The following is a 23,534-nucleotide window of genomic DNA, read 5'->3' on the forward strand; positions in this document are numbered from 1 at the left end:
ATAATTACACTACGGTTCTCCTAAATTCTTTCCTACGGTATACGGTCCTTCCAAATTTCCTCCTACGGTAAACGGAACGTTGTTTTGTTTAGAGCCGGACAACATACGTGATCCGGTAAAACGAATGAGCAGTGTAAAGTCTATTACTTCCACGCCAGAAACAAAACTAAACAGAAGAAATGCAAGGCGAAAATATTTTATAATTGTGCCAAAACTTGGCGAAATGCGAGAAATTTCAGGACGTATTATTGCAAGATCTATTGTAAGAAATCCAAATTAAACTGTTATGGTTTCATTTAATATTTGTAAATAGTTTTAAATGAACAGCATAACCGTAGTGATATTTCTATTATAAATTTTTAACGTTAAATTTTAAATAGTTACATTTAACTAAATTCTTGTTTGCAAAAGTGTTACATAGTTTTGCTTGTGTAGTAGGCTATAACCTTGTTCATTGAGTAACTTATTACTTTTAACAACTTTTTGATATAAATACATATTGAAAATTAAAGAAAGAGAAAAGTAATTGCATTAAATTTTATTGACAAATAAATACTTCACAACATAATGAAAAGTAAGTCCGTCGCCAAAAGTCGATGATTTATTGCTGAAAATAAAACAGAAAATGATTTATTGAGTTGTCTAATATAAATGTAGACTATAATATATATTGTGATATCAAAAACAATTTAGTGTATCTACCTTATTGCTATCTCGAGCCTTTGATCGCATCTTGTTCAAAGCAGATTCAGCCATATCAGCTCTCTCTTCGGCATCATCAAGTTCGTGTTGAAGCTTGCGGTATTTACCCAAGTTTGAGTTGGCTTGCTCCTCCTAAATATTAATTAATATATTATGTAATTATGATGATAATATTTAAGTTAATTACCGCTTTATTTTTATTAAAATTTTGCGTAAGTGTATACTGTAATTTATTTCTTACCGCTTCTTCAGCTTGTCTCTTGTAAGTTTTAACTTTAATTTGCAATTTATCAACAAGATCTTGAATTCTGGTCAGATTCTTTTTGTCTTCCTCGCCTTGGTAAGTAACCTCCTTAAGTTTTCGCTCAAGTTTTCGTTGAGATTTAACTGAGTCACCGTTGCGTCGTTGTTCAGAGTCTAATTCGTTCTCCAATTCTCGAATCTAATTTTAAGTTTTACATTATTATTTATACCTTAAAACAAATCAATAATAATATAATATTCTAAGATTATATGAAATTAGCTTACCCTAGTTTCGAGTTTTTGAACTTGTTTCTTTCCACCTTTGAGAGCAATGTTTTCAGCTTCGTCCAATCTTTGTTGGAGATCCTTGACAGTTTGTTCCATGTTTTTCTTCATTCGTTCCAAGTGAGACGATAAGTCTTGCTCTTTCTTAAGCTCTTCAGCCATAGTTGCAGCCTGTCATTGTATATAAAATTTAATTTATAAATTTTGGAACTGTGTTGAACTAAACAATTGTTATCAACATTACTATTACATACATCAACAATTGCTTTCTTGGCCTTATCTTCAGCATTTCTTTGTTCTTGGATCGATTCCTCGACCTCACCTTGAACAGTTTGAAGTTCACCTTCAAGTTTTCGTTTCTGATTGATCAAAGCAGTGTTCTGTGTGTGCAGAAGGTTGGATCGTTCACTGCAAAGTAAAAATGTAAATTTGACTAATGTTTATTTATTTTTTTATAATTAAGATTTAAAATGATAAATATCAAAGTAATTTACCTGCTCTCAAGAAGTTCAGTTTCGGCAAGTTTTCGGCCTCGTTCAGCTTGTTCCAAAGCAGATCGTAGTTCTTCAATTTCAGCTGTCAACAAATTGCTTCGTCGTTCAATCACAGCAGTTTGTTCCTGGAGGTCTTCAGAGTGTCGTTGAGCTTCGTCAACTTGCATTTCCAAGTCCTTAAATTAAAGTTTATACATTAAATAGTTTTTATAAATTAAAAAATAGTGAATACAAATTGCAATCGCCTTTGGTTTTACCTTAACGTGTCCTTGGGTAGATTTTACGTTCTTTTGGGCTTCAGAAGCTTGTCTGTTGGCATGACCAAGTTGGATTTCAAGATCGTTAAGATCACCTTCCATCTTCTTCTTGATCCTGACTGCTTCTTGTCGGGCCTTGCTCTCTGAGTCAAGAGTAGTTTGCATAGATTCGATACTTCGTTGTTGGTTTCGGCTAAAAATATAAGGAAATTAGTAAGCTACAATGGTAAAAGTTTCATAATTAATAAATGAGTTAATGTTTAAATTTACCGTTGGTTGTCAATTTCTTCGTCTTTCTCGGAGACTCGTCGTTCAAATTCTTGTTTGATTTGAGCAAGTTCAACTTGGAGTCGGAGTACTTTTGATTCTTCTCCTTCGATTGCTCCTTCGGCCTCTTCAAGGGCAGCTTGCATCTCATTGCGTTCGTGTTCAAGAGTTCTCTTTGCTTTTTCAAGTTCATGAATGCTTTTGCCACCTTCTCCCATTTGGTCAGTGAGATCAGCAATTTCCTCTGGAAAAAAAAGTTTAAATTCACAATGATGTTAAATCAAAGATTTAGTATTATTCACCTTGTAAGTTTATTATTCACCTTGTAAGTTTTTGTTCTCTCGTTTTACTGTTTCAAGTGCATCAAGAGCTTCCTCGTAGGCGTTTTTCATCTTGAAAAGTTCAGTGGAAAAACTTCTGGCTTCCTTTTGAGATTGTTCAAGTTCAACCTGAATTTCTTCTCCCTTTTGCTTGTGCTCAGCAAGAATCTTAAAAAAAACAAATTGTTAGGTTTAAAATGTCATTCAAAACTACTTCTTATTTTCTTAAAGGTATGTTATGTATACACTTACCTTGTCGAAATTGCGTTGTTTTTTGTCAAGTGCTGCAGCGGCCGAGTTTGAACGTTCCAAATCAATTGTAAGATCTTCAATTTCTCCTTGAAGTCTGTTCTTTGTTTTGTCCAAGCTAGCAGCCTTTGCTTGCATGGCTTCAACTTGTTCCTCAGCATCTTGAAGTCGAGCAGCCAACTTCTTTCTGTAATATTTATTATTTATTTAAGATTATTGTAAGAGGTCATGGTATAGATTATTATCTTGATGTATATAACAAAACTTACTTGGCTTCTTCAAGTTCTTCGGTTCTCTGAATAGCGTCGGTTTCGTATTTGTTTCTCCATTGAGCAACTTCAGCGTTTGCCTTTGACAAAGCACGTTGAAGTTCAGCTTTGGCTTCTTGTTCTTCCTCGTATTGCTCACGCAACAAATCGTTGTCGTGTCGTGCAGCCTATTCATTAGAATATATTGTTACTGCACTTTTAATTATCTTATAGATTTAAAATACTAACACAACCAAAGATCAAAAAATCCTTACCTGTACGGCATGGGCGAGTGCAGCCTTAGCTTTGGTTTCTTCTTCGACAACTCGTTTGAATTCGTCGATTTGTTGAGCTGAGCTGTTCTTGCTGCGAGTCAATTGTGCCATCAAATGTTCACGTTCCTCAAGTTGACGACCCAGTTCACCTTTAATTTAAGTAATAATTTTTATTAAGAAACATACGAATAACATTTAACACCTTCATTAAACTTCACTCACCATTTTCAGAGGAAAGTCGTGCTTTGGCGGCATTAAGTTCGTTTACATCTTTGGTGAAGTTGTCGTTCTTGGTCTTAGATTCGTTTAACTGTTCCTCTAAGTTCCTTGACATTTTTTCGTAGTTAAGTTTAGCTTTGGTGACACTTTCAACATTGGCTGCCAAATCGTCGATTTCCATTTTCATTTCGCTCTTTTCCTTCTCCAACTTTTGTTTAACTCGTTGCAAGTTGTCAATCTAAAATGATAATTAATTATTAAAATTTATTTCCCAATATTTATATTATTTTGGCAATCAATGATTATTTTTAACCTTGGCAATTATAATTACCTGCTCGCTCATTTCGGATGAGGTATCAGCATGTTTCTTACGAAGAGTTGAAACGGTGGCTTCATGTCCTAAGTTAGCTTCTTCAAGTTCACGTCGAAGTTTCGAAAATTCGGCTTCACGACGTTTGTTGAGTTCAATCTGTTAAAAAATATGTTTTAAATTTTTTCGAAATAAACAAAAATACACTTGTAGATATTGTTAAGTTGTTTGATATGTACCTGTGCAGCTGTTGCACCGCCAGCTTCCTCAAGTCGTTCGCTAAGTTCTTCCAATTCTCGTGAAAGATCAGCTCTCTGCTTTTCAACCTTTGCTCTTGCAGCTCGTTCTGCTTCCAATTCCTCCTCGAGCTCTTCAATTCGAGCTTGGAGCTCTTTGATCTTCTTTTGAAGTTGAGTAACAAGAGCTTGTTCATCTTCCAACTTGGTTGCAAGTTGGCTGTATTCAAACTCTTGCTTCTTCAGTTTCTCTTCAAGACGTTGTTTGTCGTTTTCAAGATCCATAACAGTTTCTTGAGTAAGACGAAGATCTCCTTCTAACTTCCTCTTGGTTCGCTCAAGTTCCATTCGAAGTTTTTTCTCTTGCTCAAGAGATGCTTCCAACTATTTGAATTTAAAGGAAGCAATGTTGAAACAATTCAAGTACCTAATATAAACTTTTTTATAAGCCTAACAACAAAACTGGTAACTTACGTCATCGACTTGTTGTTCAAGCTTAGATTTCTGTTTGGTCAAACTGTTGACTTTGTCTTCTTCTGATTGAAGATCGTCAAGAGTTTGTTGATGAGCTTCTTGTAAAGCTTTTTTTTCTTTTTGAAGCTTAGCAATTTGCTCATCTTGTGATGCAAGTTCTTCTTGAAGATTTTTTAACTACGTACAAAAACCAATGTATTAGTTTAGGTGCTTATTAATAAAATTACTTTAACACAACCCAAATTGTTACTTAAGGAAAAATATATTACCTTGTTCTCAGTTGCATGTTTTTCTTTCTCGACTTTAGCGAGAGTAATCTCTAAATCATCAATATCTTTTTTTAACTCAGAACATTCATCTTCAAGTTTTCTCTTCTTCGAAACAAGTTCGTTGTTGAGTTCTTCCTCATCTTCAAGTCGTTCATTTAACTCTTTAATCTTACCGTCCAATTCAACTTTAGTTTTAATAAGCTGATCACATCGATCTTCTCCATCATCCATTTGATCTTGTTGCTGTTAAATAAATTGCCAGTTTAAACAATGCTTTATTTTTAAGACAATAATGAATGCAATTATAAAATACTTACAGATTGCAGTTGCATAAGCAAGTCATTCTTCTCTTGAATAAATGAAACTTGCATTTCTTCGAGCTCTTTTCTTCTCTTGGATTCTTTTTCAAGGTTGGTTTTGCATTCCTCAAAATCTTTTTCGAGGGTTTCCAACTCTTTAGCAGATTCCGCGGTTTTCAACAAAGGTTTGATTTTAAACATAAGTTTCATCCATTCGCAGTTGGCCATACCGAAGTAAGCACGCAAGTTGGATTGGATAACACGGCATGCTTGTCTGTGAAACAAAAACGTTATAATATAAATAAACAACAATAAGATATAATTGCTCTTAAAAAATAAATTATAAAAACTTACTTTCGCTCAATCATTTTCTGGTATTCACGTCTGGTTAACAAACCACGCATACGAGCTTGGATAAGTTTGAAGATAGAAGCCAATTTGTCGTCACGCAATTCTTCAAGTCGACCGATCATACCAGCTCGGAAGAAAACCTATGACCATAATTTATTATTAAAAATTGTAAGGTTTTAAATGATTGCACTTAAAATCATATTACCAAAAATAATATTTACTATACATACCTTGGTGTGACCAAGTTTGTAACTTTCGTGATCAATATCGATGCTACCAAGTAACTTTTCGGATGCTTTTTTGCTGTCCATAAATTGACCTTCTGGTGCAGCATTGGGGTTCAAGATTCGGTATCTAAATATGAATTTAAAGCGTTTAAAATTGATAAGTAGGCAAACTTGAATAAATTTCACATATTGCGAAAGTTAATTGCTAATTATAAAATGCCTTAATACAATCCTAATATTTACCGTTGTTTGAAGTCTCCGTATGGGATTCTGTTGGGAAAACCTTTTCTGCAAATACGAATACCTTCCAACACACCATTACATCTGAGCTGATGAAGTACAAGATGAGATTCCATTTCTCCTGGACATTTTCGCTCGTTGGGAATAAGACAACGCACGAAATGAGGTGCAGTAGCTCTGTTAAAAATGCATGTATAAATAAATGTATAATTGCCAAGTAAGAAGTTTTCTTTTGATAAAAATATTAGATAGGAGTAGTCTTAAATAAAATCATAATTCTACCTAAGGTTGGTCATAAGACTGCCAAGAGATTGTCTGTGAAGTGAAGACACAGTGTTGAAAGATCCTCCCTTCTTTCTCTTTCCTCCTTTGCCGCCGCCACCGCTAGCAGCTGTAACAATTTTATAAAAATATTAAACCACATATATATATATATATAATATTGAATAATGATTAACTGGAGTAAGACAACTAATTACCTTCTTCGGGGCTAACATATCCTTCCCAGATCGTTTGCATAAGTTTCAGTGAAGATTTTCTGTAAAGATCTACGACGCTGTTGTTTACTGTATCCTTGTTTTTTTCCAACCATCCGTCGATGTTGTATTGTACCTGAAAAAAATATTTAATTTATTGTTTCTATAACAGGTAGATAAAGCATATTAACATGGGTCCAAAAAATGTAATAAAATTTGTTAGTGGTTACAATGTACTTACAGTTCCGGCGTAATGGTATAATTCAAAGTGAGCTTCGTATTTTGTCTTCTTGACTGGTTTACCGAAAGATTTGCTCTTACCAAGATGGTTTTGGTAAAGTTTTTCCTTGAAAGTTTGATCTGAAGCTTTGGGGAACATGCACTCTTCTTCCAAGATAGACATAATACCCAAGGGCTGTTTAAAAAAGTTTAAAAATTATAAATTTAAAATTTAAAATACTACCTTTCAATGAAATCAGTTTTTAAATTCTACAACGAGACAAACCTTTTCGATAAGTTCGACACAAGCAGCCAAGTCCATCCCGAAATCGATAAAGACCCAGTCAATTCCCTCCTTCTTGTATTCTTCTTGTTCTAACACGAACATGTGATGGTTGAAAAACTGTTGAAGTTTCTCATTGGTGAAGTTAATACAAAGTTGTTCGAAGCTGTTGCTCTAAAAACATCGTTTTAAAATTAATATTTTCTTAGCATTGAGCTTTGGTTTTTGAACAGGGTTAAAAAAACTTCGTATAGACAGAATGAAAAATTATTTAAAAATTATTAAAATATTTAAATTATTTACGTCAAAGATTTCGAATCCAGCAATATCGAGTACACCAATGAAGAAACTTCTTGGTAGTTTGGTGCTCAAAGTTTTGTTAATCAACTTAACAAGCCAATCGAAGTGACGACCAAAGATTGCTTTGCTCAAAGCTCCAACTGAGATGTTGACCTATTATAAACAAAAATTGTGTTATACAAATAAATAAACCACTGCATTTTCGTAAAATGAATTTAAAAATTGTAATTTTTTACCTGTGGGCAAGTTTGTCCCTTGGTGACGTATTCATTTCCTACTTTAACACGTGGATGGCACAAGTATTTCATGAAGTCGGCTGAGTTAAGACCGAACAAGTAGGAAACCTTGTCGGCATCTAAAATTTAAGATGCAATATTAAAAATTTGTTTACTTAAGTCAAATGAGTGAGGTTGAGCTGAAATAACCTTCAGTGCCATCAGGTTCGGCCTGTTCTTCTCTCTGCTTGTTCTTAAACTTCATGTTTTGTTGATGCATAATGCCAGCCATCAACCTGTAAATTCCACTGATTTCTTCTTGATTGAATCCAAGCACTCGGAAAGCATCCTAAAAGCCATTACAGGGTCTTACTTTAGTAAAATTATCTAAATAATGAATTTTAAAATAGGACGGCAACTTACGTCGGCAAGAAGCAATTCTTCTCCATCGTCCATGTTATCAACAGCAACAACACCTTGACAGATGGATTTGTATTCGTATGGATCCTTTGTCACCAAGAGTTGGTCTATAAGAGAAAAATAAAGTTAAATTTGTTTAAACTTGTTAAAGTATAGTAGGTAATTTAAATATAAGTAAACATACCAATAAGTTCGGGCTTTGCCCCGGAGATGATCTGGTAGAAAATGTGGTAGTTTCTTTCTCCTTCTTGTTGATAGATTACACGAGACTTCTCAAGCAAGTCTATAATTGTTATAGTATTATAAATATGAAAGTTTTTAATACTAAATCATTTATATCAATATTAGGTAAATTGTAGCGTTTACTTACAATGCTCAATATCACCAGATGCCAATTGACCAGTACTTCCAAAATGAATTCGGATAAATTTACCCTGAAAAATAAAAAAAAATTAAAATAAGCATAGGGTAATATAACTAATTTGTATAAATTTATTAATTGTAAATTAATAAACTTACGAAACGAGATGAGTTGTCGTTTCTAACGGTTTTGGCATTACCGAAAGCTTCCATAGCAGGATTGCACTGAACAATTTGATCTTCAAGTGTGCCCTTAAATTACATTAACATGTTAGTATTAGTCTTTTAAATTTTGTTTTTAAACGAATAACTTGTATATAAATTAGCGTGCTATTATACAGAATGTTTATCGGTAAAATTAACAATACCTTTGAATCATCTTGTGCTCCACCAAATGCGGCAACAAGAGCAAAATACTGAATAACTTTCTTTGTGTTGACAGTCTTTCCGGCACCAGATTCTCCACTAAAATCCAAATGGTCGATTTTAGTTTTTAAACCAAATTTGGGGTTATGTAAAAATTTGAGATATGTAAAAAAAGTTCTTAAAGTTATTACTTACGTAATCAACATAGATTGATTCTGGCGATCTATAAAACAAATAACAATTTTCAAAGTACGTAAACAAGCATAAATCGTTAGCTAAATAACAGTAAATAGCTCTTTATTTGTAACTTAGATTTACTAAAACAGAAACATTTTTTAACAAACTTACTCATCAACATCTCGGTGTAAGCGTTGTCAGCAATTGAGTAAAGATGAGGAGGCATCTCAGTTCGTCTCTTTCCCTTGTAAGCGGCGATGACGTAGGGAGCATACACCGGCAACATCTTGTAGGGGTTCACAGTAACACAAAAGAGACCGGAGTACGTCTAGAAAGTTATTAATGTTGTAGAAAAATATATCGTAAGCTATGCTTATGATAGTCAAATAAAATTCTTACGTAGATCATAAATTTCACGTATCGTGTTCTCAAGTTGTTCAGTACACTAGCTTCGTTAAGAAAAGTCATGTTGACCATGTCTTCGCATTTCTCATATCGAGGTGGGTTCATTTGCTGAAGGTCGTCATCTTTAACAGAGATTTCCTAACGGAGATGTTATTGTTAATTATCAATTTAGTAAGTGTTATTATAATAACTTGGTAACTTTGAAATTATTTGGTTGAGTTTTTTTTTAGTTTAATCTACCTTTCCAGATTCACAATTCTTGATGGTGTGTTTTCCACCTTCAGATTTAATCACTTCTCCCTTAACGTAAGCTGCTTCTTTGTCGGGAAACCAACAATATTTCTTTCCTAAAAATTTTTAAAATTTTAAAAATTTTGCACAAAACCAATACTTTTAAAATAATGTTATTCTCTTACCATCGGGTTTCTGGGTCGTATTAGCCAAAATTTCTTCTTGGGTCATCTTGAGATAAGGGGCTGCATCTTGGACAGCTTCGTAATCGAAAGTTGCCATCTTAAATTAGTTTTCTTGATTGAAAACAACTTGAAACAAGAGTAAACGTTTTGTTTTACTGAGTAATGGTAAGCAAATGCTTTGTGATTTGTAAGTGAATATGTTGTGGCTTTTATAGTTTTCAAACCTTCTACCTTTTTTAAACTGAACTTCTGTCGACACCTTTCGTATATGTAGCCACAGCTGATATAGGTGATCATCTTGTCTCTTGCTTTGAATAAAGGTGTGACTGCAAGTTTTCAAAATAGTGCTAGATAAAACAGCCACATAGCCTACATGAACAATAACAAAAATATTTGTTTATTTTAATAACAATTCAAATTATGTTAGCGATATTGTAAATTTATATAAAAAATAAATTGTTTTTATTAATTGTCGTATTGTCAGATAAGGCAAAATATAATTCAAAAAGTTTGGTGATCGTGGTATTTTTAACAAAGTCCCTTGGGCAATAGTTGTGATTTGAAAATCAAAGTTATTTTTACATTGTTTAAAAAACTAATCCAACACATTTCAATACAGATTTCGCTTATAGGCATTTAATTTCAAAATTAATTTTAGTCTGATCATTTTACATAGTTTGCCTTTAAACTATATCTTTTTGCGTATCTACTATGCCTTAAGACTTAAACGGCTGAATAAAAATAATACCAACAAAATAAAACGAAAATTTAACTGTTTGATTTAAAATAAATTTAGCATAAGTAAATGCTAAAATTTGTAACAAAGATTGCCACCACTTTAAGCAAACGTGAAAATGTTCATGGCAGATAATGTGGATAGAAGTTAACGTTTGTTGATCACTGTCGCTAAGCGTTGTCACTTAAATATCCATTAAGAAAGCTGTAAACAATGCATACCTGGTATTTTTTTTGAGTTAGATGAACAAAACTGAATTTCTGTAGTGGTTAAATAACATTCTGACTTCGGAAGGCTAGAATACAATTACTTGTTAATCGCAAACTTCTCAATTTTTAATTGTAAATTATATGTAATTATTTATACTTTAATTTTTCTTTTATGTTTCAGATATTCGACTACAAATAATGCAGTTTACATTTAAAAATGCATAATATTTAGTATTCAATACAAAAAATCAGTTACCATTATGAATTTAATCTACAGCTAAATTTAACTTGTAAGTACTTAATTAAAAACAAGTAAGTAAATGACACGGTTGAGTTTCCACACAATTTCGAATGAAGCTCGAAGTCATGTAGTGAAGAAATTTCCCGAGGAGTCGCTTTAGCATGACGTCATACAACGCGTGATTTAAAGGCAAAAGAATTGCTACTTTTTAATTTTTTAACAATTTAAATTAAATTACAATAACACTAAAAGTAGATAATGGAAAGACATTAAGTTTATTTGTTACAATTCTTATGTATTACGCGAAATGTCCTTTTAATAACATAATCCAAGACTGTAATAACCTACCAAGTTAACATAGCTTTGTATAAAATCAACTGAAAAATTATATAATAAAAAATAATCCAGCACAAATATTAATTTTAATTTTATATCTAAGGAATTACAATAACCGGGATTACCTTAGGTGCATTAAAGCCTAAAAGTTTGACTATGATCAACTAAGCTAAGCTGTTAAATTAATTTAATTAAAAGGTGTCGACAAAAAGTTAAATTAAAGAAGGGAAAATATTTAAAAAACTATAAAATTGAGAACATAATCCCTTTTTAAATCACAACTATTTGCTTGTCCCAATATTTCTTAACTTAAATTATTTTTATTTGGACAAATTATTTATATTTTTTAGACATTTTATTATTATGAGCATTTTAGACGTTTTATTTTTCTGAGTTTGCATTGGTTACTATGAAATGCTTATACCAACTTAACATCCCAATACCTTACTATAATAAATTTTTAGAAAAATTTAAAATTCAACTACAAGGTAATGTTGTCCGGTTCTAGACAAAACATAATTACACTACCGTCTCCTAAATTCTTTCCTACGGTATACGGTCCTCCTAAATTCTGTTCTACGGTAAACGAAACGTTGTTTTCTCTAACGTACTTTACGGGTTACTGTCGGCTTAATTTAATTTTAAAAATAACTTAACGTAACTCTGACACTAATTTATCACTCAAAAACCTATAACACAAGTTCAGACAAAACAATCATTTATTAAAACAATTAAAAAAAAACAATTTTACATAATAACTTAAAAAGAAACAATTTTATAGAAAGATAGGATTTTGTTCCGCACATTGTACCTTTACAATGTGCAGTCGTGTTTGCTTATTAACAACACACTTCGTTTGGAGTCTGTCTGTTAATTAACAACAAACTTAGATAGGGTTGGGGTAAGAATATATATATTTGAAGAATAAGATATTGTCTGCAAGACAACCGTCGGTGTTAAGTAAAGTGGCAAACTTAAAACAATAGGTCTTGTCTGACGACTACTAATTAGCAACAAGCGTACTGCCTAATTTGAGACTTAATTGAACTTACAACTGTTAATTAAACTATATTACACTAAAGTGTAGTAATTTATAGCTGATGTTTATTATTTATTGCATTTTATGTTAATAGTTACACTTTTACAAGTAGAAAAAACACATAAAAATTCGACACAAAACATAATTACACTACGGTTCTCCTAAATTCTTTCCTACGGTATACGGTCCTTCCAAATTTCCTCCTACGGTAAACGGAACGTTGTTTTGTTTAGAGCCGGACAACATACGTGATCCGGTAAAACGAATGAGCAGTGTAAAGTCTATTACTTCCACGCCAGAAACAAAACTAAACAGAAGAAATGCAAGGCGAAAATATTTTATAATTGTGCCAAAACTTGGCGAAATGCGAGAAATTTCAGGACGTATTATTGCAAGATCTATTGTAAGAAATCCAAATTAAACTGTTATGGTTTCATTTAATATTTGTAAATAGTTTTAAATGAACAGCATAACCGTAGTGATATTTCTATTATAAATTTTTAACGTTAAATTTTAAATAGTTACATTTAACTAAATTCTTGTTTGCAAAAGTGTTACATAGTTTTGCTTGTGTAGTAGGCTATAACCTTGTTCATTGAGTAACTTATTACTTTTAACAACTTTTTGATATAAATACATATTGAAAATTAAAGAAAGAGAAAAGTAATTGCATTAAATTTTATTGACAAATAAATACTTCACAACATAATGAAAAGTAAGTCCGTCGCCAAAAGTCGATGATTTATTGCTGAAAATAAAACAGAAAATGATTTATTGAGTTGTCTAATATAAATGTAGACTATAATATATATTGTGATATCAAAAACAATTTAGTGTATCTACCTTATTGCTATCTCGAGCCTTTGATCGCATCTTGTTCAAAGCAGATTCAGCCATATCAGCTCTCTCTTCGGCATCATCAAGTTCGTGTTGAAGCTTGCGGTATTTACCCAAGTTTGAGTTGGCTTGCTCCTCCTAAATATTAATTAATATATTATGTAATTATGATGATAATATTTAAGTTAATTACCGCTTTATTTTTATTAAAATTTTGCGTAAGTGTATACTGTAATTTATTTCTTACCGCTTCTTCAGCTTGTCTCTTGTAAGTTTTAACTTTAATTTGCAATTTATCAACAAGATCTTGAATTCTGGTCAGATTCTTTTTGTCTTCCTCGCCTTGGTAAGTAACCTCCTTAAGTTTTCGCTCAAGTTTTCGTTGAGATTTAACTGAGTCACCGTTGCGTCGTTGTTCAGAGTCTAATTCGTTCTCCAATTCTCGAATCTAATTTTAAGTTTTACATTATTATTTATACCTTAAAACAAATCAATAATAATATAATATTCTAAGATTATATGAAATTAGCTTACCCTAGTTTCGAGTTTTTGAACTTGTTTCTTTCCACCTTTGAGAGCAATGTTTTCAGCTTCGTCCAATCTTTGTTGGAGATCCTTGACAGTTTGTTCCATGTTTTTCTTCATTCGTTCCAAGTGAGACGATAAGTCTTGCTCTTTCTTAAGCTCTTCAGCCATAGTTGCAGCCTGTCATTGTATATAAAATTTAATTTATAAATTTTGGAACTGTGTTGAACTAAACAATTGTTATCAACATTACTATTACATACATCAACAATTGCTTTCTTGGCCTTATCTTCAGCATTTCTTTGTTCTTGGATCGATTCCTCGACCTCACCTTGAACAGTTTGAAGTTCACCTTCAAGTTTTCGTTTCTGATTGATCAAAGCAGTGTTCTGTGTGTGCAGAAGGTTGGATCGTTCACTGCAAAGTAAAAATGTAAATTTGACTAATGTTTATTTATTTTTTTATAATTAAGATTTAAAATGATAAATATCAAAGTAATTTACCTGCTCTCAAGAAGTTCAGTTTCGGCAAGTTTTCGGCCTCGTTCAGCTTGTTCCAAAGCAGATCGTAGTTCTTCAATTTCAGCTGTCAACAAATTGCTTCGTCGTTCAATCACAGCAGTTTGTTCCTGGAGGTCTTCAGAGTGTCGTTGAGCTTCGTCAACTTGCATTTCCAAGTCCTTAAATTAAAGTTTATACATTAAATAGTTTTTATAAATTAAAAAATAGTGAATACAAATTGCAATCGCCTTTGGTTTTACCTTAACGTGTCCTTGGGTAGATTTTACGTTCTTTTGGGCTTCAGAAGCTTGTCTGTTGGCATGACCAAGTTGGATTTCAAGATCGTTAAGATCACCTTCCATCTTCTTCTTGATCCTGACTGCTTCTTGTCGGGCCTTGCTCTCTGAGTCAAGAGTAGTTTGCATAGATTCGATACTTCGTTGTTGGTTTCGGCTAAAAATATAAGGAAATTAGTAAGCTACAATGGTAAAAGTTTCATAATTAATAAATGAGTTAATGTTTAAATTTACCGTTGGTTGTCAATTTCTTCGTCTTTCTCGGAGACTCGTCGTTCAAATTCTTGTTTGATTTGAGCAAGTTCAACTTGGAGTCGGAGTACTTTTGATTCTTCTCCTTCGATTGCTCCTTCGGCCTCTTCAAGGGCAGCTTGCATCTCATTGCGTTCGTGTTCAAGAGTTCTCTTTGCTTTTTCAAGTTCATGAATGCTTTTGCCACCTTCTCCCATTTGGTCAGTGAGATCAGCAATTTCCTCTGGAAAAAAAAGTTTAAATTCACAATGATGTTAAATCAAAGATTTAGTATTATTCACCTTGTAAGTTTATTATTCACCTTGTAAGTTTTTGTTCTCTCGTTTTATTGTTTCAAGTGCATCAAGAGCTTCCTCGTAGGCGTTTTTCATCTTGAAAAGTTCAGTGGAAAGACTTCTGGCTTCCTTTTGAGATTGTTCAAGTTCAACCTGAATTTCTTCTCCCTTTTGCTTGTGCTCAGCAAGAATCTTAAAAAAAACAAATTGTTAGGTTTAAAATGTCATTCAAAACTACTTCTTATTTTCTTAAAGGTATGTTATGTATACACTTACCTTGTCGAAATTGCGTTGTTTTTTGTCAAGTGCTGCAGCGGCCGAGTTTGAACGTTCCAAATCAATTGTAAGATCTTCAATTTCTCCTTGAAGTCTGTTCTTTGTTTTGTCCAAGCTAGCAGCCTTTGCTTGCATGGCTTCAACTTGTTCCTCAGCATCTTGAAGTCGAGCAGCCAACTTCTTTCTGTAATATTTATTATTTATTTAAGATTATTGTAAGAGGTCATGGTATAGATTATTATCTTGATGTATATAACAAAACTTACTTGGCTTCTTCAAGTTCTTCGGTTCTCTGAATAGCGTCGGTTTCGTATTTGTTTCTCCATTGAGCAACTTCAGCGTTTGCCTTTGACAAAGCACGTTGAAGTTCAGCTTTGGCTTCTTGTTCTTCCTCGTATTGCTCACGCAACAAATCGTTGTCGTGTCGTGCAGCCTATTCATTAGAATATATTGTTACTGCACTTTTAATTATCTTATAGATTTAAAATACTAACACAACCAAAGATCAAAAAATCCTTACCTGTACGGCATGGGCGAGTGCAGCCTTAGCTTTGGTTTCTTCTTCGACAACTCGTTTGAATTCGTCGATTTGTTGAGCTGAGCTGTTCTTGCTGCGAGTCAATTGTGCCATCAAATGTTCACGTTCCTCAAGTTGACGACCCAGTTCACCTTTAATTTAAGTAATAATTTTTATTAAGAAACATACAAATAACATTTAACACCTTCATTAAACTTCACTCACCATTTTCAGAGGAAAGTCGTGCTTTGGCGGCATTAAGTTCGTTTACATCTTTGGTGAAGTTGTCGTTCTTGGTCTTAGATTCGTTTAACTGTTCCTCTAAGTTCCTTGACATTTTTTCGTAGTTAAGTTTAGCTTTGGTGACACTTTCAACATTGGCTGCCAAATCGTCGATTTCCATTTTCATTTCGCTCTTTTCCTTCTCCAACTTTTGTTTAACTCGTTGCAAGTTGTCAATCTAAAATGATAATTAATTATTAAAATTTATTTCCCAATATTTATATTATTTTGGCAATCAATGATTATTTTTAACCTTGGCAATTATAATTACCTGCTCGCTCATTTCGGATGAGGTATCAGCATGTTTCTTACGAAGAGTTGAAACGGTGGCTTCATGTCCTAAGTTAGCTTCTTCAAGTTCACGTCGAAGTTTCGAAAATTCGGCTTCACGACGTTTGTTGAGTTCAATCTGTTAAAAAATATGTTTTAAATTTTTTCGAAATAAACAAAAATACACTTGTAGATATTGTTAAGTTGTTTGATATGTACCTGTGCAGCTGTTGCACCGCCAGCTTCCTCAAGTCGTTCGCTAAGTTCTTCCAATTCTCGTGAAAGATCAGCTCTCTGCTTTTCAACCTTTGCTCTTGCAGCTCGTTCTGCTTCCAATTCCTCCTCGAGCTCTTCAATTCGAGCTTGGAGCTCTTTGATCTTCTTTTGAAGTTGAGTAACAAGAGCTTGTTCATCTTCCAACTTGGTTGCAAGTTGGCTGTATTCAAACTCTTGCTTCTTCAGTTTCTCTTCAAGACGTTGTTTGTCGTTTTCAAGATCCATAACAGTTTCTTGAGTAAGACGAAGATCTCCTTCTAACTTCCTCTTGGTTCGTTCAAGTTCCATTCGAAGTTTTTTCTCTTGCTCGAGGGATGCTTCCAACTATTGAAAATTTAAGAAAGTAATAGTTAAAAAAATTTAGTAACAATTATAAAACGTTTGTTATAAGTCTAACAACAAAACTGGTAACTTACGTCATCGACTTGTTGTTCAAGCTTAGATTTCTGTTTGGTCAAACTATTGACTTTGTCTTCTTCTGATTGAAGATCGTCAAGAGTTTGTTGATGAGCTTCTTGTAAAGCTTTTTTTTCTTTTTGAAGCTTGGCGATTTGCTCATCTTGTGATGCAAGTTCTTCTTGAAGATTTTTCAACTACGTACAAAAACCAATGTATTAGTTTAGGTGCTTATTAATAGAATTACTTTAACAATTCCCGAATTGTTACTAAAAGAAAAATATAATACCTTGTTTTCGGTTGCATGCTTTTCTTTCTCTACTTTAGCGAGAGTAATTTCTAAATCATCAATATCCTTCTTTAACTCAGAACATTCATCTTCAAGTTTTCTCTTCTTTGAAACAAGTTCGTTGTTGAGTTCTTCCTCATCTTCAAGTCGTTCATTTAACTCCTTAATCTTACCGTCCAATTCAACTTTAGTTTTAATAAGTTGATCACATCGATCTTCCCCATCATCCATTTGATCTTGTTGCTGTTAAATAAATTTTTAATTTTAATACTGCTTTAACTTTGAATACTATGCTAAGAAAGTGTAATTCTAAAATACTTACAGATTGAAGTTGCATAAGCAAGTCATTCTTCTCTTGAATAAATGAAACTTGCATTTCTTCGAGCTCCTTTCTTCTCTTAGATTCTTTTTCAAGGTTAGTTTTGCATTCCTCAAAATCTTTCTCGAGAGTCTCCAACTCTTTAGCAGATTCCGCCGTTTTCAACAAAGGTTTGATTTTGAACATAAGTTTCATCCATTCGCAGTTGGCCATACCGAAGTAAGCACGCAAGTTGGATTGGATAACACGGCATGCTTGTCTATAGGACAAAAATGTAAAGTTATAAATATACAACAATTAGTTATAATAGCAATTATAAAATTAATTATTAAAAACTTACTTTCGCTCAATCATTTTTTGGTATTCACGTCTGGTTAACAAACCACGCATACGAGCTTGGATAAGTTTGAAGATGGAAGCCAATTTGTCGTCACGCAATTCTTCAAGTCGACCGATCATACCAGCTCGGAAGAAAACCTAAAACCATTTTGTGTTATTTAAAATTCTTAGGTTTTAATTAACTAAATTTAAAATAATATTACTAAACGTATTATTTAGTTAATATACCTTGGTGTGACCAAGTTTGTAACTTTCGTAGTCGATATCAATGCTACCAAGCAATTTCTCGGATGCTTTTTTGCTGTCCATAAATTGACCTTCTGGTGCAGCATTGGGGTTCAAGATTCGGTATCTAAATATAAATTAAAAGCGTTTAAAATTGATAGATAAGCGCATTTGAATAAATTTTACATATTGCGCCAGTTAATTGATAATTATAAAATGCCTTAATATAGTCCTAATACTCACCGTTGTTTAAAGTCTCCGTATGGGATTCTGTTGGGAAAACCTTTTCTGCAAATACGAATACCTTCCAACACACCATTACATCTGAGCTGATGGAGTACAAGATGAGATTCCATCTCTCCTGGGCATTTTCGCTCGTTGGGAATAAGACAACGCACGAAATGAGGTGCAGTAGCTCTTTAAAATGATTGTACTAATAAAAATATATTTGGCAAGTAAAGAGTTTTCTTTTAATTAAAATAATTGACAGAATTAGTCTTTAATAAAATTATAATTTTACCTAAGGTTGGTCATAAGACTGCCAAGAGATTGTCTGTGAAGAGAAGACACAGTGTTGAAAGAACCTCCCTTCTTTCTCTTTCCTCCTTTGCCGCCGCCACCGCTAGCAGCTGTAACAATTTTATAAAAATTTTAAACGACATATAAAAAAATATTTATATATATAATAATGGATATTAATTAACTTGGGCAAGACAACTAATTACCTTCTTCGGGGCTGACATATCCTTCCCAGATTGTTTGCATAAGTTTCAAAGAAGATTTTCTGTAAAGATCAACGACGCTATTGTTTACCGTGTCCTTGTTTTTTTCCAACCATCCGTCGATGTTGTATTGTACCTAAATAAAATATTTAATTTATTGTTTTTATAACAGGTAGTTATAACATATTTACAAGAGTCAAAAAACTCTAATAAAATTTGTTAGTGGTTACAATGTACTTACAGTTCCGGCGTAATGGTATAATTCAAAGTGAGCTTCGTATTTTGTCTTCTTGACTGGTTTACCGAAAGATTTGCTCTTTCCAAGATGGTTTTGATAAAGTTTTTCCTTAAAGGTTTGATCTGAAGCTTTGGGGAACATGCACTCTTCTTCCAAGATGGACATAATACCCAAAGGCTATTTTAAATTTTTTAAATTTTGAAAATAAAATAATAGCTTAAATAATATCAGTTTTTTAATTCTACAACGAGGCAAACCTTTTCGATAAGTTCGACACAAGCAGCTAAATCCATTCCGAAATCGATAAAGACCCAGTCAATTCCTTCCTTCTTGTATTCTTCTTGTTCCAACACAAACATGTGATGGTTGAAAAACTGTTGTAGTTTCTCATTGGTGAAGTTAATGCAAAGTTGCTCAAAGCTGTTGCTCTGTATTCGAAAGCACAAGTTGTTATATTAACATAGTTTCAAAATTGATAATTTCATAGCATTGAGCGTACTTCCTTAACAAATTACTTTATAGTATAAACAAATAAATACTTGTATAAAAAATAATAAAGCATTTTAATTATTTACGTCAAAGATTTCGAATCCGGCAATATCGAGTACACCAATGAAGAAACTTCTTGGTAGTTTGGTGCTCAAAGTTTTGTTGATCAACTTGACAAGCCAATCGAAGTGACGTCCAAAGATTGCTTTGCTCAAAGATCCAACTGAAATGTTGACCTATTACAAAAAAAAACGTGTTATACATTTAAAATCAACCATTACCATTTTTGTACAATAAATTTATATTTGATAAATATCTATACCTGTGGGCAAGTTTGCCCCTTAGTAACATATTCATTTCCAACTTTCACACGTGGATGGCACAAATATTTCATAAAGTCGGCTGAGTTAAGACCAAACAAGTACGAAACCTTGTCGGCATCTATAATTTAATAATCAGTATTTAAAATTTGTTTACTTACGCCAAATTTGTAAGGATTGAGTTCAAATTACCTTCAGTGCCATCAGGTTCGGCCTGTTCTTCCCTCTGCTTGTTCTTAAACTTCATGTTTTGTTGATGCATAATACCTGCCATCAATCTGTAAATTCCACTGATTTCTTCTTGGCTAAATCCAAGCACTCGAAAAGCATCCTAAAAGCCATTACAGTGTGTTAATTTGTTAAATTATTTAACAATTAGTTTTATACCGGGTAGGCAACTTACGTCAGCAAGAAGCAATTCTTCTCCATCGTCCATGTTTTCAACAGCAACAACACCTTGACAGATGGATTTGTATTCGTATGGATCCTTTGTCACCAAAAGTTGGTCTTTAAAAAACATATCATAAAATTCGTTTGTTATTGTTTAAAGGTATATAGTTATAACTTAAAGATTAGTAAACATACCGATAAGTTCGGGCTTTGCCCCGGAGATAATCTGGTAGAAAATGTGATAGTTTCTTTCTCCTTCTTGTTGGTAGATTACACGAGATTTCTCAAGCAAGTCTACAATTGTTATAATAGTATTATAAATATAAAATTTTTTAATACAAAATTATTTATATTAGAATTTGGTTAAAGCGTCTACTTACAATGTTCAATATCACCAGATGCCAATTGACCAGTACTTCCAAAATGAATTCGAATAAATTTACCCTAGAAGATAAAAATAATTTAAAATAAGCATAAGGTAATATAATTAATTTGTATAAATTTATTAATAATAAATTAATAAACTTACGAAACGAGAAGAGTTGTCGTTTCTGACAGTCTTGGCATTACCGAAAGCTTCCATAGCAGGATTGCACTGAACAATTTGATCTTCAAGAGTGCCCTAAAATTACAATAACATATTAGTGACAGTCTTTTAAATTAGGCATTTAAAAAAGTAATTTGTTTTTAAATTTGTTTGGTATAATTTTAAATTTTTATCCGCAAAATTTACAATACCTTTGAATCATCTTGTGCTCCACCAAAGGCGGCAACAAGGGCAAAATACTGGATAACTTTCTTCGTGTTGACAGTTTTACCAGCGCCAGACTCTCCACTAAAAATCAAATTGTCATTTTAGCTAACAACCAAAATAGTAGGGTATGTAAAAATAAAATATTCTTAAAATAAACACTTACGTAATCAACATCGATTGATTTTGGCGATCTGAGAAATAAATAAAAAATTTAATGTCCGTAAACGAAACATAAATCTGAACCTATATGATTCTTATTTTGAATTATGTATTAAAACAGTAAAGCCTTTTAACAAACTTACTCATCAACATCTCGGTGTAAGCGTTGTCAGCAATCGAGTAAAGATGAGGAGGCATCTCAGTTCGCCTCTTTCCCTTGTAAGCGGCGATGACGTAGGGAGCATACACCGGCAACATCTTGTAGGGGTTCACAGTCACACAAAAGAGACCGGAGTACGTCTAGAAAGTTAATAATATTGTAAAAAAATGTATCGTAGTCTATGCTCCAAATATGATAGCCAAAAATAAAATTCTTACGTAGATCATAAATTTCACGTATCGAGTTCTCAAGTTGTTAAGTACACTAGCTTCGTTAAGGAAAGTCATGTTAACCATGTCTTCGCATTTTTCATATCGAGGTGGGTTCATTTGCTGAAGGTCGTCATCTTTAACAGTGATTTCCTAACGGAGATGTTTTTGTTAATTATCAATTGAGTAAGTGTTATTATAATAACTTAGTAACTTTTAATTTTTTTTAGTTTATTTTAATTTAATCTACCTTTCCAGATTCACAATTCTTGATGGTGTGTTTTCCACCTTCAGATTTGATTACTTCTCCCTTAACGTAAGCTGCTTCTTTGTCGGGAAACCAACAATATTTCTTTCCTAAATTCAAATCATTTGTAAATTAATTGTTATAGTTAAAAATATTTTAAAAAAATTCTGCAAAACTGGTTAAATAATGTTATTATTCTCTTACCATCGGGTTTCTGGGTCGTATTAGCCAGAATTTCTTCTTGCGTCATCTTGAGATAAGGAGCTGCATCCTGAACAGCTTCGTAATCAAAAGTTGCCATTTTAAATTACTTTTCCTAATTGAAAACAACTTGAAACAAAGGTAAAGTTTTGGTTTTACTAAGTAATGGTAAGCAAATGCTTTGTGATTTAAAAGTGAATATGTTGTGGCTTTTATAGTTTTCAAACCTTTTACCTTTTTTTAAACTGAACTTGTGTCGACACCTTTCGTATATGTAGCCACAGCTGATGTAGGTGATCATCTTGTCTCTTGCTTTGGATAAAGGTGTGGCTGCAAAGTTTCTTTATAGTGCTAGATATAACAGCAACATAGCCGTTACGGACAATAACATAAACATTAGTTCATTATCAAATTAAACATTAGTTTCATTATCAAATTATGTGAACATATTGTAGTTTTATAAATATAAATTAATTATTGTAACTTTCAGCTAAGGTCAAATTTAATTTAAGTTATTTTATGATTGTTGTATACTTAACCTTTTATAAAACTAAGTGAACACATTCTAATACAGATTGCGCTTATAGACATTTAATTTCAAGAATTAATTAACATTTAAACATTTCCCAAAGTTTGCCTTTAAAACTCTTTTTTTTCGCGTGTCTACTATGCCGTTAAACTCTAACGGGTTATTAAAGGTAAGGTCAACAAAGGAAAACGTAAATTTAGTTGTTTGATTATGATTTTAAAGAATTTGCTTATGTTAATTCTAAAATTATAACAAAGGTTGCAATTACTTAAAGCAAACGTGAAAAATGTTCATAACAGTTAATGTGTGACAAGTAATTAAATTTTGTTGAGTGATGTCGCTAAGCATCGTTGTGGCTATGACACTTGCTAAAAAAGCTTATATAATACATAATACAGCTTATATAATACAAAGAAAATAATACATACCTGGTATTTTTAATGAAGTTGGTTAAATAAACAATATTTTCTGCAGTAGTTAAATAACATTCTGACATTGGAGGGCCAGAAAATAAGTACTTGTTAATCGCAAATTTCTCGATATTCGATTGTAAAGTATATGTAAGTATTATACTTTCTTTAATATTCCAGATTCTACAAATAACGCAGTTTACGTATAAAAACATAATATTAAATATTAAAACTAAAAATTCAGTTCCTGTTTTTGATTTGCTCTACAGCTGATTTTTTTGTTTATACTGAGTAAAACAAGTAAGCAAATGACACGGTTGATTTTCTACACAATTTTGAATTAAGCTCGAAGTCATGTGGTGAAGAAATTTTCCAGGAGTCGCTTTAGCATGACGTCATACAACGCGTGTTTTTAAAGGCAAAAGAGTTGCTAATTTTTAATATATTGACAATTTTATTTAATAGGAATAAAATTTTAATAAAAAAATAGGAGTACATTAAGTTTATTTGTTACAATTTTTACGTATACTTATTCGACAAGTCGCTTCATTACCAAAAATGAAGACAATTAACAACTTGGTAAGTTTACATACTACAATAATATTTCGAAAAAAAATAATAATTTATATAATCTAGCACAAATAACAATTTTTTTTTATATTTCAGGAT

General features: G+C 32.5%; 2 protein-coding genes across 2 annotated transcripts in view; both read right to left on the minus strand.

Annotated features, from left to right (window-relative positions):
• Positions 1 to 601: 601 nt before the first annotated feature.
• Positions 602 to 22,032, minus strand: LOC145742320 (myosin-6-like). The gene is made up of 38 exons (XM_082560102.1): positions 21,930 to 22,032; positions 21,729 to 21,835; positions 21,488 to 21,631; positions 21,253 to 21,409; positions 8,800 to 8,827; positions 8,607 to 8,703; positions 8,398 to 8,490; positions 8,249 to 8,312; positions 8,063 to 8,161; positions 7,882 to 7,985; positions 7,669 to 7,807; positions 7,480 to 7,598; positions 7,247 to 7,396; positions 6,947 to 7,117; positions 6,683 to 6,856; positions 6,445 to 6,577; positions 6,248 to 6,356; positions 5,969 to 6,142; positions 5,729 to 5,852; positions 5,502 to 5,638; positions 5,166 to 5,421; positions 4,849 to 5,091; positions 4,580 to 4,756; positions 4,109 to 4,489; positions 3,891 to 4,028; positions 3,563 to 3,797; positions 3,341 to 3,489; positions 3,087 to 3,253; positions 2,821 to 3,004; positions 2,571 to 2,736; positions 2,252 to 2,492; positions 1,982 to 2,174; positions 1,725 to 1,900; positions 1,485 to 1,638; positions 1,231 to 1,401; positions 944 to 1,144; positions 703 to 834; positions 602 to 607 (listed from the first exon to the last, which is right to left on the minus strand). The coding sequence occupies exons 1-38, from the start codon at positions 22,024 to 22,026 to the stop codon at positions 602 to 604; spliced, it is 5,790 nt and encodes a 1,929-aa protein (XP_082416228.1). The 5' UTR covers positions 22,027 to 22,032.
• The window catches only part of LOC145743991 (myosin-13-like), a 57,564-nt gene continuing 46,935 nt past the window's right edge, over positions 12,906 to 23,534 (minus strand). The window contains exons 2-12 of the mRNA XM_082562080.1: positions 15,391 to 15,557; positions 15,125 to 15,308; positions 14,875 to 15,040; positions 14,556 to 14,796; positions 14,286 to 14,478; positions 14,029 to 14,204; positions 13,789 to 13,942; positions 13,535 to 13,705; positions 13,248 to 13,448; positions 13,007 to 13,138; positions 12,906 to 12,911 (exon numbers count right to left, since the gene is read on the minus strand). Of these exons, the coding sequence (XP_082418206.1) occupies positions 12,906 to 12,911; positions 13,007 to 13,138; positions 13,248 to 13,448; positions 13,535 to 13,705; positions 13,789 to 13,942; positions 14,029 to 14,204; positions 14,286 to 14,478; positions 14,556 to 14,796; positions 14,875 to 15,040; positions 15,125 to 15,259 (1,575 nt within the window). The 5' untranslated portion in view covers positions 15,260 to 15,308; positions 15,391 to 15,557. The remainder of the gene's footprint in view (positions 12,912 to 13,006; positions 13,139 to 13,247; positions 13,449 to 13,534; positions 13,706 to 13,788; positions 13,943 to 14,028; positions 14,205 to 14,285; positions 14,479 to 14,555; positions 14,797 to 14,874; positions 15,041 to 15,124; positions 15,309 to 15,390; positions 15,558 to 23,534) is intronic.

The sequence above is a fragment of the Corella eumyota genome, chromosome 2 (genome assembly GCF_963082875.1).
Source record: "Corella eumyota chromosome 2, kaCorEumy4.1, whole genome shotgun sequence".
In the NCBI taxonomy this organism is placed as follows: domain Eukaryota; kingdom Metazoa; phylum Chordata; class Ascidiacea; order Phlebobranchia; family Corellidae; genus Corella; species Corella eumyota.